We start from the raw sequence: 15,098 nt of genomic DNA on the forward strand, positions 1-15,098 counted from the left end.
GTGGTCTCTTGTGGCTTTTTCACATCATCAGCGGGAAGTAAACCATTTTGCAGTTGGCAGTTAAGTTGAGATAAAGCCCAAGGGATCTGGGCTATGGATATTCCAGATGACTGGGAGTAAAACAAATGCTTTTAGGATCAGCCAAATGGAGTAGGGGAGGCAACAGACAGTGAACTGGAATCCAGGACCCCATCTACCTGGTAGCCGGTGAACATTCTGAGCTTCAGTTACTTCATCTGAAAAGCAGGACTCAGAATATCTTTGCGTCACAGACTCGGTGGGTTTAGGGAGTAAATGAGAGCAAGCTCATGAACTAACTTTATCAACCGTGAAGCAGTGCTCGAATCCTTTGCCTAATAGCCTTCCATGTACACAAATAAGTAAAAACTGAACCTTGATACTAATTTTGGTGGAGGAAGCATAATTAACTTCAAACTGTTAGTGGTACCATTTTCAATTGAATTATGTCCAAAAGTTTCTTTGAAAGCGGCTTTTTGAAATTAGGAAAACGTTTCTCTAAGGAACAATGTCACGCTTGATGGTGCGGTTCCCACGCTAGCCAAAAAGCCTGTTTAACTTCTAATTCTGCTAAACTGGAGTCAGATGGTGGACTGTGAGCTACAGGCCCCCCCCTTAGGGCTCAGGGGAACACACCCCACCCCTCTGGGTTCTTCTGAGATTGGACAAATTAACAAGAAAAAAGGCCAAATTTAATAAGATATGTATGGAGAATTTACATGGCTATAAAATCTAAAGTAAAAGGGGGCAAAGCAGGAGGGGCCAACCTGGCTTATTAAGGGACTTGGGGCATCAGTAGGAGAGGAGGGGGGGTCTTATGTGATGAGAAGGGAGTGACTTCATACTACAAGACCTTGCCTCTGGATTTTGCCCTGCCTGAAGATAGATTTTTTTAAACCTGAAAAAATGTTGATTCTGGAGCTATCCTTAAATCTAGGTGATCTGCATTCTTTTAGTAATGGCAAACATTTCTCCTGAGGCCCACAGGACCTTGATTGACCTTAGTTCCACACACCAATGTGACCTATGTTAGAAAAGGCCTCCTCTAGATGTCCTGGAAAAAGTCCATCTGAATCCTTTCTTTGGGAGACAGATCCCACAGTCCTGTGATCTGGGCAGCTTTGCTGAATGCCTTCTAGGGTGGAATCTGGTGGGTTCCCTGGGCACTGAGAACTCTGATGGAGAAAGAGTTCAGAGGGAGAGAGAAAGTCATCCATTCAGGGAATGGATACTTTGTCTGGAGGTGCAGGTGGAGCAGCCAGCCCTCCCCACCTTGTACCTGCAGGAGGGAATGCTGAGAATGGGATCACAGCTGTGGGGCCTGTGTTGTCAACCCTTAAGTCCAGTGGTCAAAATCAGGAAGACAGAGTGGGGAGCAGAACAGGCAGATCTACTGAAATACACTGCTGAGGGGAGCAGCCGGCGAGACAAGAGAAGTCTGTTGCACCATGTGGGTAGCTCCCTGGCCAGGGATTGAACTCATGCTTCAGAGGCTGCAGATAGCTTCACAGTGCTGTGTTTAACCCCGAAAATCAGGAGAGATTTTAAGACAAAAGTTTCTTCTGTTTGCTAAGGTTTCTCAATTAATAGTTGAAAACATAATTAGAAATTGACAATGAAGTATCTATCATTAATTTAAATTCAGATTCAAAACCTTGTGAATCCTAAATTTGCTATGCTAAATTTCTGCTTGAGCCTGTGTAAATTATATAATCACTTCTTAATATAATTCTTCCCTTTAAAATGGGTCTCCCAGTGATCACTACACAATGAGAACTTTGAGGCCCAGTGTGAGATAGGGCCAGGTGTTTTACCTAGGATGGGCTCAGTACTTCTTAGGCTCAAGACTAAGTATAAAATTGTAAAATGTAACTCAGGCATTTTCAGCAGTAGATCAGTAACCAAAAATATACCAGAATATTTCTTCCTTGAAAAATGTAGGCACCCTTTTGTCCCAGACATCATCAAAAAACTGCTGATAAGCAAAGACACTTAAATTTTTATTAATTCTTGGGCCTCCCCTGGTGGCACAGCGGTTGAGCGCTGGGCTGTGAAGCTGCCCGCAGTCTCTGCAGCTCCGGTTCTATCCCCGGCCACCCGCGAGGGTCACACATGGCGTGCAGACCTGTCGCCCAGGGCTCCCCACAGCAGTGTACTTCTTCGTCAGTCTGCCTGTTCTGCTCCCCGTTCTGGCTCTGGTGAATTCTTTCACCCTCCCGCACTTCTGACTGTATCCAGGGCTTGTGTAAATAAATAAATAAATCTAAAAAAATTGTTTTTTATTCTCTTTATGGATGATCAGTTCCATGTTCTTCCGCATTTTCCTTCTTCCCGCTGGTTACCCTCTGTCCCATGGGGTTGTACATTAGGAGATGGGAAAATAAGAATTGAAACTCATGTTTTTCAATTTGCTGTTTCTTGGTGAAATGACACTTAAGAGGCTGGGAATTGTTCCAGTAAGTCCTCTGGAAGCTGAACAAAGCGTCAATGTGTGCATCTAACTTGTACTTCCTTTTTTAAATTTTTTTTCCGTGAAGGATTTGAGATGATTTGAAAGATTGTATACAATAAAATAGACAAGTACATAAATAAATAGAGTTAGGAACACTATAAATTAGAATGTTAAGAAAGAAAGGAATACATTCCCTGAGCATAAAGCTTGGCCCTGGTGGCTCTGCTTGGGGGCCGGCCCCATGGGTGGGCTTTCCTGGGGACTGAAAACAGACTCTGCGGCAGAGCCCCAGGGCTCATTAAGTGATTTCTGCAACTATCTCTCTGTTTAACTAAGGGTTTTTTCTTTTTTATTAATTTTGTGATTTTCAGTTTTTACTTAGATGCCACTGAGCATTAAGGTTGAGAGTTAAGTAATTAGGCTTGGAATTTGCCTTTACTGTTACCACAGTATTTAGAGTCTCCCCCCTATCTTTTTACATTTTTCCCAGAAAAGGTCAGTTTGTGCTCAGCGTTTAGCCTCACCCCCACCTCCTCCTGATCTCCTCCCTCAGGGGGTTAAATTGGGGGTGAAGGAGGGGTCACCAGGCCCTCAGCTAATCCCCTGTACTTTCTTTCCAGAGCCTTCTTAATGGGGAGAAGTCTCATCTGTCTCCCTTGTCCCTTCATCTATTTCCCTCCTCCTCTCTTTCTCGTTCCTTCTTATTCCTCTTCTCCTTCTGTGTCTCATTCAGCCAGGTTTTTAATTGGCATATTTATTGTCCTGCCAGTACTGGAAGAGCTTATAATAAGAAAGAAGGTGTGTGAAACAAGTATTTATGATTCTGTGATGGGGGCTATACAGGAAAGAACAGGATGGTTTGTTCACCTGGGAGAGGCCTGATCTACTGCTGAAAAGTCTTCACAGAGAAGTGAGGAGGAGAAAGGGCAGAGGGGTGTGATGGACACGGGCATTCTGGGCAGAGGCGTGGGTCTATTCAAAAGCTTGGACTTGTGCAAGGACAGGATGGTGTGTGTGGTGCAGAATTTGAAAGTAGGGTGAGGAAGGAAGGCAGACAGAGAAGAGTTTGGAGGGGTGCAGAATCTTGAGGCAACCAGAAGCCAGAGGACGTCTCTGAACAGGGAAGGATGAGTTTTGGAGCCTTTGTCACATGAAGCCAGTGTGGGCAGATGAGGGGACATGGAGAGGCCTGGATGGAGCGCAGTCCGGGGGCTCCAGAGTTTGGGAAAGAGAGAAACTGAACTGAAACATCAACCTCGGTGTGAGAAGAGGTGATCAATCAGGTGTGAAGTGTGAAGGGAAGGGGAGGGGAGTTAGGAGCCTAGGAAGGAATTGCTGTCCCAAACAAGATCGAAAAGGAACTACACAGGTCCGTTTTCACAAAGTCTGTTTTTCTATCATCCAATTTTTTTTATTCCTCTCTTTTAAAATCATCTTTAAATCCATCTCCTCAGAGATATTGTCTGATTAATCCATGGATTTCCAATACCTTAGCCTTTCTCTGTATACCCAGTCTTTCCTTTGTAGACAGCCATCCATTTACTCATGCCATGTACAAATATTTATTGAGACCCACTCTGTGCCAGGCACAGGAGTTGCACGATGATAAAAAGACAAACAAGCTATATGTCCTTGCTAAAGTTTCTAGTATAGAGGAGTAGACAGACAATAAAACGTAATATTAAATAAGCTAACATTAGTTAACTGAATGAGACAAGATATGAGGGGTTGGTAAGAATCAGATAACACAGACCCTTGTAGAGCTTGATCCGGAAATTGAATCTTATCCTACAAAAAGCCAGTAGGCTTGTGGTGACAGGAAGTGGAAAGACAAGCTTTTAGAATGAGATTTGGGGCTTGAGCAACTAAGCTGTTGGTAGTGTCACATACTGAAGTATCACTGTGCACTTTTCAAGTGTGTGGCCTCTGTTTCACGTATGTTATTCTGCCAGCATCACAACTGACATATTTGAGAATGTTCAAGGTATCATATCTCACGCAGCTGTGTGCATGTCACACAATGTGGAGTGTGCAGTAAGCGGGTAGGGGTTGCATTAGATGGCATATCACATGTGAATGTGTGCCTCCACTCTTGATTTGGGCCATTTATAAAAGTTGTACGTTGGGGGTACAACATACATGTACTATTTTAACTTTTTCTAATGAGATGAGAATAAAAGTTGAGAGTGAAAACAACCGAGGTCGAAACAAGAAAATTGAAACTCCCAGGAAAACAAGCTTCAGCTGACAACATCCCTTGCCAGAGGTTAGATGTCGGAGCAAGACTACAGATCTATGGGCCCAATCTTGGGCACTTGGGGGACAAGGGGAAAGGAACTGTCTCTGGGCACAATGGCTGGAATGGGTGTTCCCCAGCTTCTCATGGTCTCTAGTTGCCTGGGTGCAAGTCAGGATTCATGTGGCGGGTCATCTGTGCTCTTTGGTGTCTGAATGGGATAACTTGTGAGTCATTGCTTGGATTGACATCAAGCTGCAGCTCCAGCGCCTGGGCTGTCTCTAAAGAAGGAGAACAGGTAGAGCCAGGTCAGATGGTGAGAATTTTCCACTTGATGGTAGTGATAGCCTGGAATGTCTAGGATGGTTTATTTGCTTCACAGACGACCCACTCACCCACTCGTCAGCATAGGAAACAATGGTGTAGGTCCAAGCTAAGCGGGATGCCCCACCGTCTGCTTCCCCTCCAGTGTTTCAGATACTGATGCTTTTAGGGGAGCATTCACTGAATTGCTGGGTAATTGACTACAAAAGACTTGCACATGTTTATTTGAAGCATGCTTATTTTCTCTGTTTTTAAGGTAGTTATATTTTGACATCTTTTTTTTTTTAGATTATTTATTTATTTATTTTATTTATACAAGCACAGGGTACAGTCAGAAGCGCAGGAGGGTGAGAGAATTCACCAGAGCCAGAGTGGGGAACAGAGCAGGCAGAGGGACCGAAGTACACTGCTGAGGGGAGCAGCGGGCAGCGGGAGAGGTCTGCGCGCCATGTGGGACCCTCCTCCAGTAGCCAGGGAGCAGCCGGGGATCGAACCGGCGGTGCAGAGGCTGTAGGCAGCCTTGCAACCCAGCGCTCAACCGCTGTGTCACAGGGGAGGCCCATTAGTTCTTTTTTTTTTTTTTTAAGGATTTATTTATTTTTATACAAGAACTGGGGTACAGGTCAGAGGCGCAGGAGGGTGAGAGAACACACCAGAGCCAGAGCGGGGAGCAGAGCAGGCAGAAGGACCGAAGTACACTGCTGAGGGGAGCAGCGGGCGGCAGGAGAGGTCTGCGCGCCATGTGGGACCCTCCTCCGGTGGCCGGGGAGCAGCCGGGGATTGAACCGGCACTGCAGAGGCTGCGGGCAGCTTCGCAACCCAGCGCTCAACCACTGTGCCACTGGGGAGGCCCTTGACATTTTTTTGATTGCTGTCATTACATAGGAAGACTGATCCAAGATACTTCTCATCTTAGCAATTGTTTTTAAAGTCTGCTATGGCTATATCATGATGCCCCGTATTTACACAACACTTTATGTACAAAAAACATCATCACATGTTTTCTATTGGATATACACAGCCATCGTGAGGGGTGAGCAGGGATTATAACCCTCTTTTTACAGATGAGGACGGGGGGAGGTTGAGGAGTGGATGAATGCCTGTGTCACCAGCTGACTCTAAGGCCATGTTCTCTCATCTGCATTTTGGGCATGAAGTCCAAGGGGACCCATGATATTGGAGCTGCTGCTAGGAAACTGTACTGACTGCGCCGCTCACATCGTGCCATTCACATTGCATCTCATCACGCTGCACCTCACAACTCCAGGGCGGTGATCACTGCCTCCGCTCTACTCACAAGAGACGTGAGCTCACGGCTAAACAGCTAACCTGAGTGAGGGAGTGGTGGGCCTGGAGTTCGACCTGGCTGCCCACCTCCCCAGCTGATGCTCTTAGCCAGTAGCTCGCTTGTTCTCTCCCACAAGGAAAGGTGAAATGATTAGATCACAGCAACATCCGTTTTAATGCATTTACAAACAGTTCTCGTCTCCACTTTTGGACAAAGGCCAAACTAGAGAACTTTCCTGAACATACTTGTTTTTTATTTTTTTTTACAAAATCAGACACATGTGAGAAGTCAGTACTTGCCTCCTGGACGAGAATGAGACTAGAAGTCTTAATTATTATTTGACCTGCACATTAATTGAGCTACCTTTAAGAATCTGTGGAATTGATGTGGCATGTCATAGGGTTAATTTAAGGTCTTATGATGTTAACAAAGCCACATGATGACTTATGGAATGCTAGGTCTTTGGTATAATAGCTGTTTATTAACAAGACTAGTCCATTCTTTACCTGTGGACCTAAGCAGACTTTCCTTGTTTTCATCTCATGCTGCCGTGTGCAGAACCAGGTTCTCTGGTGGGAGATGAGGCCTAACAGGGATTAGATGAGCTACTGATATAATGAAACTTACAAGACAAATGGTGCCACACTGGTTAGTGTTGCTTTATGTTCTGGTTTAAAAGAAAAAACCTGGGCCTCCCTGGTGGCCCAGGGGTTAAAGTCTCAGTGCTATCAAGCTATCGCCAGGCACTGTGGCATGAGTTCGATCCCCCACCAGGAAGCTGACCCACATGGCACAGCAGACCTCTCCCGTCTCTTCCGCTGCTCCCCTCAGGAGTGTATTTCAGTCAGTTTGCCTGTTCTGTTCCCCGCTCTGTCTCTGGTGGATCCTCTCATCCCCCACACCTCTGGCCTGCACCCCAGTTCTTGTATGCATAAATAAAATAAATCTTAAAAAAAAAAGAAAAGAAAAAATCTTACAAACATGTTTCTATCCTAGCTGACTGCTACATTGAGAAACTTGGTTGATTTGCCACTAACGAGAAGTAAGTTCCTGAACATCGGTGCCCTTTCCCTCCTCTGCACAGTGATGGAACAGCACATGGGGGACAAGGACGTCTGCACCAACATCGCCAGGATATTCAGGTAGGCAGAGCAGGAAGACAATTAGGAAATAATGACTAAGTGCCCGGTTGTCTTTAACGTGTGTATGTGTGGGTGGCAAGGGATCCTGGTTTTGTGATTTTACTTCTAGAAAAAAAGGGGAATTTGGTGGCCCACATTTAAAATAAATGATTTAAACTAATGATCCCATTTCCTGTGTTTCTGCTATGATTCTAACCTCTTCGATGGTAAGTTATTTTAGTTCTTTGGTGAGTTTTTACAAAACAAATAAGCAAACAAAACTTCCTCTCAGCTTACTAGAGGTAGAGAACTAAATCACAAAGCAAACTTTGTGATACACTTGGAAACAAGAATTAAGAGTTTTGACTAAGGGGCCATTGCTGAGAACGTCTGGTATGGCTTAAGTTGTTGCAGAAGGTGTTTAATTTCAGCTATTTGGCTGAAGTTGGCTGGTGTATTCCTTAGTCAAGTTCACACTTACTTTACTCCAGAAGTGATGATCATCTGAATGCAGGTTGCCTCAGAGCAAGATGCTGTTAAATTTTCAGAACTGTCTTTAAATTTTGCATTTCTGTTTTTCCCCCTGCTGCTACATTACCAGTGTTTTTACATAATGATCCTTCTCAAGAGACCGGGGTCTTTCTTGAACTGTGATATTATAGTTGTTTAAAGAAATACAAATTTTCCTGAGGAATGAACTAGTCATTGACCCCAGTACGAGGGTGTGAGTCTAGATTTGATCTCTTAGCACCAAGATTTCCTGAGCTATGGTCTGGGCCCTTAACACTTCCATTGTGAAGCACTGAAAATCAATGAGTTTCTTTTTTGTCTATGATGGCATGTGGGGATCCAATTTTCCACATGGACTGTCAATTGTCGCAGCATCTTGTACTAAACACGAACCATAAGTTTTTACACTGATTTTAATGGGCCAAGTCAGTCACACACAAGGCTCAACATACTTATAAGTCTCTTTCTAGGTGTTCTGTTGGCCATTCTCACACCAGTACCACACTGTTTTTCTTTTAAGTCTTGCTATAAGATAAAATGAATCCCTCATTTCTTATCTACTCTAAGATTCAAATTCTTTTTTTCCATTTGAATTGGAGAATCATCAGAGATTAGTATAGGAACTTTGGGGTTTTATTGGAACTATAATGAATGTATAGATTAATTGGAGTGGGATAGGGGCAATTGGCATCTTTGTGACTGGAGTCATTCATTCATTCATAAACATTTATGGTGTCTTTTATGTCTTTCAATTAAAATTTTGTAATTTTCTCCCAGAAAGATTTTACTCGTCTTTTGTTCAGATTTACTTCTTCATGTTTGTTTTCTATTTTATTCCTTCTCTTTGGTCCTTATTAGTCCCTTTCTTCTACCGTGTTTAGATATATTATACTTTCTTCTGTTTTAGTTAGAAACTCAATTCCTACCTCTTCAGATTTCTTAAGGCTACATATTTTCCTCTAAATACTGCTTAACTATAGCCCACATATTTCAATTGGTTATATTTTTGTTATTCAAATCTAAGTGGTTTTTTATTTTCATATTTTTGTGATGTATATACGGTGTTTTGAGTTTTCTAAAAATGTTTTTTAAATGTTGTTTTGCATTTCTAATCTAATTGTACTTTGACCATAGAATATGATCTGTGAGATACCAGTTCTCTGAAAATTTACTGAGACTTATTAAGGGCTTAGTACATGGTCAAGTTTTTAAAATATTAATAACATTTTATTTATCAATGAGAGATTCATAGATATCTCTCATTAATATGAATAATTTAATACAGGTTTGCTAATGTTACCTTGTGGATTTTGCTTTAGAAGTTTTGAAGCTCTTTTGAATACTTTGCCTTAAAATCCATTTTGCCTGATACTAGTATATCACTACTAACCTACAGTATGTTTAAGGAGTTAAACATTTGCTTCTGATGGGGCCCCAGGATATCCCCTGGATGGTATACAACCAGATTTTGTCTAAATTTATTTGTGTTTTCTGGACAGTAAACACAAGGACAGTATAAAATCATACCACATACATATGTTAGAATGGTCCAGTTTCTATTTTTCAAAGGACTTTTTAATTCCCTGCTGCATGGCCTCAGAGTCTAGAAGAGACAGCAAACCTCCTAGAGGTTTCTCTGGAATGGTGGGTGGGATATTTCTAGACTCATTATTATGAACTGGGCAACATTTTGAAAGTCTGTTTTTAAAGTAACATTGTGTATATTGAAATTTTATACACATACAGAGCTTATTCTATTTTCCCATTTGATATTTCTGCAGCAAACTTACATCTTACCACGACTGCTGTGTAGCCTTGGCCAACTATTCCAGTTGTTATGCCTTATTTTTGAATCTGATAAACAAATACCAGAAGAAACAGGTCAGTTCTTCATGTATTTGATTCTTCAATGTGCCTTTGCACTGGTGGGTTTGTGTAAACTCATAATGAATGATTTTACATTGTAAATGCGCAGGTTTCTGTTGGAAACTGCCTCAGGAGGCAAAGGGCTACCTGCAGGAGTTATGTGTGTATGGGGCATGTGTGAGTATGTGTGGAGGGAGTAGTTTGAGGCAGAAACAGTCTCAATAGGATGTAGTGTGGTAGGAAGATTCCTAATGTAGGGAGGACTGGTGACTGCCCCAGTGTCATTATTCCCAGTGATCTGTAGACCCTACATGAGGTTCACCATGGGGTTGGGTGAGGGTCCACAAGTTATTTCCAAGCTTCACCCCAGGTCTTTTGTGTGAGATGAATAGGGATGGGCCTGCCCTCTGCACTTTAAGAAAAACCATAGAGTCTCGAATCTCCCCATACAAATGAAAATTTGGGGTTCTCCCTACACTGGACACACTGAAAATTCTTCTAGTCCTGTATTGCTCTGCTTCTTTGACCTTGCTGTTGTATTTAGAAGAAGTAACTTCTGGATAAGTATCCTAATAGATTGGGGGAAAAAAATCTATAGAGTGATTTAAAAAAAGGAAGAACTCATAAGTGAGTTTCCCCTTAACAAAATTATAACAGTACAAAAATAAATTTTTATTATACATTTTAAAATATTCATTAAGTGCAATGTACTTTTATTCACCTTCATAAATGATTAAAGTGACATCAACTTTTTAGTGAGACATTACACACAAATACAATGTATTTATTTAAAATACAGTAAAATTCAGTTCCCCACTCTGTCTCTGGTGGATCCTCTCACCCACCGTATCTCTGGCCTGTACCCCAGCTCTTGTATGCATAAATAAATAAATCTTTAAAAAAATAAAAATAAAATACAGTCAAATTTCAAAATCACATACTTTCACCAGTTTAAAACTAAATAATTTATGTGTATACTAAGGATATTTTAATTGAAAGATTTGTGTTGGTTTATATTAGTCATATCAAAATCATCTGAAAAGATAATCCTGTTTGCTACAAATAGCTTTGAGCTTACTCTGTTCAGCCAACTATTTCTGCTAAAAGTGACTAAATTTGTCAAATATTACACTGTTATTAGCTATTTATTAAAAGGATACTGGTCTCTTTTTAGGTTATATAAATGATAGAGAAATTTCAGTGCTTTTATTATACCATTCCTACGTTTTAAAGATTATAAAATCTTGCCTAAAGTGTTAGTAAAATTTTAGTTTTTAAAAATGAATTTATGAATATGTACTTGAATTTCTGATTGCATATTTTGAACTACAGGTGCATTCCCCTGTGCTTTTTGTATTTTCTCTAAATTATATACTTTGAAAGATTTAAAAGTACAAAAAGTTGCCATGTCAGGTAAAGAATAAATTTAATTAATCTACTTTAGAGTATTCACAAGCTGCTATTAATTTGTCAGCTAAGCATTTATTAATTTAGATTTTGGTGGAATGTATTATCCAAACTATAAATTTTTGGACACATGAATTAACCCAATGAAAAGTATAGGCACTCCTCTTCCTGATTGAATTTTTTTTTTTCAGGAAAAATTTTGAAGGTAGAAAAGATAGTTTACTATAGCATTATAAGAATTCTTTTATATCTTACACCTAAAAAGAGATTTAGTTATGGATTTTAGTTTGTAATATTATTTAATGGATTTACATTATGGGTTTTCATTGTAATTTTATTTGACCATGATTAATTTTTGCTTTGGTGTTTTTGGTCTTGGACAAGACCTCTATCTGGAGAAGACCTCTTTTCCTTGCACTAGAATTTGCAAATGTTGGTGAAAGAGAACACTTCTGTTTAACAGTTTGATTTCAAGTTATATAATAAACTGTACTTTTTGAAAAAGGGAGTAAAACCCATTAGTTGAATACTGACAAAATAACCTTCTTTTTCTGTGGCATTACTAGTAAATACTATTTGTTTCTCTGATTATGGTTTAGATAGATAAGCCATATTGAATAGATAAAAATCCTGGTATTTTGTCACTATGAGACCCTTGCGATATCAGTATAGTTAAGGGTAGGCTTTTTCTAGCTCAAGAAACTAAATGTCTTAAAGTTTAAGTGGCATAAACTTTTACCATACTTCTCACTTCTCACTTTTCGATTTAAAACAGCAAACTGGCACATACAAGCCACATTTTTCTCTGTTGATTTACATTTTAATTTTATGTTCTTATTAAAATTATTTTGGCCTAAATAAAAATGAAGAGCATCTTGCAAAACTATGTACAGTAACATATTATTTATTTAGAGCCATCGAGAAAATGCATAACTTACCACCTTAATCACCAAATTTAATCATTGTGGTAAATTCATATTCAGTATATTACTTATTTCCTTGCCTTCTTAAAAGATATTAAAAATAATTTAACCTCTTTTGGGGCCTCCCTGGTTGAGCAAGGGTTTATTAAAGACAGCATAATGAAGCTATCTGCAGCCACTGCAGCACAAGTTCGATCCCCGGCCAGAGAGGTGACACACATGGCGCAGCAGACCTCTCCTGTCTTGGCTGCTGCTCCCCTCAGCAGTGTATTTCAGTAGATTTTCCTGTTCTGCTCCCCACTCTGTCTCTGGTGAATCTTCTCACCCCCCACACCTCTGGCCTGCACTCCAGTTCTTGTATGTATAAATAAATAAATCTTTTTAAAAAATAATAATTTAACCTATTTTTGATGCCAGAGATCACTATTCTAAGCATTAATTACCCCTACAGTGGATATTTCTCCCACATTGGGAGCTTGAGTCTTTTGATGAGGTCCTTCAAATAACAATCTGGTGTCCTCTTTTTTACAGATTTCTCTCTTCCCTTTCTTTTGGCTTTTAACTCTGCCCTTAGTAATCTTTACCTGCCTTTTGCAATTACTTGTTTGCAATTGCTTCCCTGCAATTAGCAGGGAAACCAAACTTATTAACAGTTACACCTAAAAAGTGTTGAATTGAATGTGAATAGGCTCTTAGTGAGAAGGGCCAAAGGGGACACTTTCATGAAATGTCTCTTGTCACTTCTCAGCTTCAAAAGCCAATTCATATTTCAAGATGTGACTCATGTTCCCCTTCTCTGTGAAGCCTTCCAGAATCAGTCAGTTCCTCCCTCATCAGTGCATCATTTTAACATTAATATAGCTAGCACACCCAGAGCTGAAGGTACGCAGTCTGTCTGTTAGGGGGAAAAAGGCCGTTCAAAATCGGGGCTGCTCTATAACATGTCCAGGATCTTAACCACTTCACTATTATTAAGAAAAATTATCCAAAACTTAGAAATGAGGTGTGGGGTGAGAGGCTGCATGTCGTGACCAAGTCAAGCAGGTGCATTGTTTAATGGGGAGGGCTTAATTCTGGAAAAGAATGTATCTGTGTTTAAACTTGCTATTTACTATTTGATTAGAACCCAGACACTATAAAGTTACACATTAATTTGTAGATTTCTGTCTGGTAGAGAATATAACCTCAAAAGTTACATTTTTATTACCCTGTAAGGCATTAGCCAGGTGTGTATCTAACCTAGTCATGGTATTCTAACATTTAATTTAATGCCTATAAATGCTTAGTTCTTCGATTATCCTTGGAGCCAATGTGACCATTGTATTGGCTCCCTCATTAACAAAATAAAAAATTGTTGAAAATTGTGATAACTTTATTTACATATGAGAGTCATGTATTAACTTTTTAAAAATTATACTTTGATTCTGTTCTGGCTTTTACTTACAAAGTAATGAATATTACAGTTTTGAACCATCTTTGATTTTTTTTTCTAGTAAGAAAGATAGATGCATGATTTAGATTTTCCACAAGCACAAAATATTTTAGAATAGCAGGGAAATTGGTAAGGCTACAAGGAAGTAGTTATGTGTCCCAACTACTTCCTAAAATTATTAACCAAGAACTCCCATAGGTTGTAAAAAGACATTTCCTCTGCAATTCTCTAAATGGTAATCATTAGTGGAGCCGTGTCCCTGCTGCTAAGGGCCCCTAGCGGATGCAGGCCTTCTTTTGATAAACCTGAGATGATGTTGGCATCGTGGGCTGATGATAAGCGCTGAAAGAATGAGTTTTGAGTATATGAGATGTTTTGGAATCTGTGAAGTATTATGAAATATTTTTTCTAGTGCTCTATTACTTTTTCCTTAAATAATTTACTTTTTTCTTCCTAGTTTGGAAGAGGAAATAGTAAGAATTTCCTCCAGCCTTTGTTTTTCACACTGGTGGGCTGCCATACTCAACACAGAAAGGATGGGTTTTACATCACTTCAGCCCAGCACAGCATCTTAGGTTCATGTTCCTGTGGGTCCAGATGGCCAGATGAATATGATTTGTTTTTCCTCTTTTCCTAGTTATGGGGTGGGGGGTCAGTCTCCCCAGAGGGTCAGTAGGCTTTTCTCAGTAGATCCAGAGGAGCCTCTTGTCACCTTGGTGTGGGAACCAGAGGTCAATAAGATCCTATGAAACTTGGAAAGTCTACTACCATTATGTAAAGAATGCAGACTGTGAGCCTCCCTGGTGGCCTAGCAGTTAAGTCTCAGCATTACCACCATGATGGCCTATGTTCGATCCCTGACCAGGGAGCTACTCACATGGTGCGCAGACCTCTCCTGCCGCCCGCTGCTCCCCTCAGCAGTGTATTTCAGTACATCTGCCTGTTCTGCTCTCTGCTCTGTCTGTGGTGAATTCTCTCACCTCCCGCATCTCTGGCCTGCACCCCCCAGTTCTATGAAAAATAAAATAATATCTTAAAAAAAAAAAAAAGAATGCAGATTTGGGGTCAAGAGCAGTGAGGGCCCTGAAGTCTAGGAGGAGCTTCTTTTGCCTAAGTCCTACCATCATGTCCTAAGCTTCTGTCCTTTTCCTAATTGAAGAAGCAATCACTGCTCTCCCTTTTATGATCTAAAGGAATGTACTCGGGGGTCTCATTAAGTTCTGGGTTTATCAGCAAACCTGTTCTCTCAATCTAAGGATCTCATCTTTACTTTCAGAGTAAGGATGAGGTTCCCCAATTTGTCTTCCATGTGACGTCTCCCCCTCTTTGTTCTCATACCAAAACATAGGATAAATACGCCTTGTCTGCTCTGTTATTCTTCAGAATTTACAACCATATGGATTCTCCAGATGTATATTGTTATATTGATTGTTTTTCCTCTGCTAACCCATCCAATGCTGGCTTTGATTACTTGTCCAGCCCAGAAATAACCCAGAGGGATAGGGGATGAGTTCCTTTGTG

The 15,098-nt window shown here is 40.6% G+C and overlaps 1 protein-coding gene across 2 annotated transcripts in view; it reads left to right on the forward strand.

Annotated features, from left to right (window-relative positions):
* The window catches only part of ARMC2 (armadillo repeat containing 2), a 100,756-nt gene that overhangs the window by 52,597 nt on the left and 33,061 nt on the right, over nt 1-15,098 (forward strand). For both annotated transcript variants that reach the window (XM_037520186.2, XM_037520187.1), the window contains 2 exons: nt 7,315-7,460; nt 9,731-9,830. In XM_037520186.2, the coding sequence (XP_037376083.1) occupies nt 7,315-7,460; nt 9,731-9,830 (246 nt within the window). The remainder of the gene's footprint in view (nt 1-7,314; nt 7,461-9,730; nt 9,831-15,098) is intronic.

This window comes from Talpa occidentalis, unplaced genomic scaffold (genome assembly GCF_014898055.3).
Source record: "Talpa occidentalis isolate TD23 unplaced genomic scaffold, MPIMG_talOcc4v2.1 talOcc4.2, whole genome shotgun sequence".
Taxonomy (NCBI): domain Eukaryota; kingdom Metazoa; phylum Chordata; class Mammalia; order Eulipotyphla; family Talpidae; genus Talpa; species Talpa occidentalis.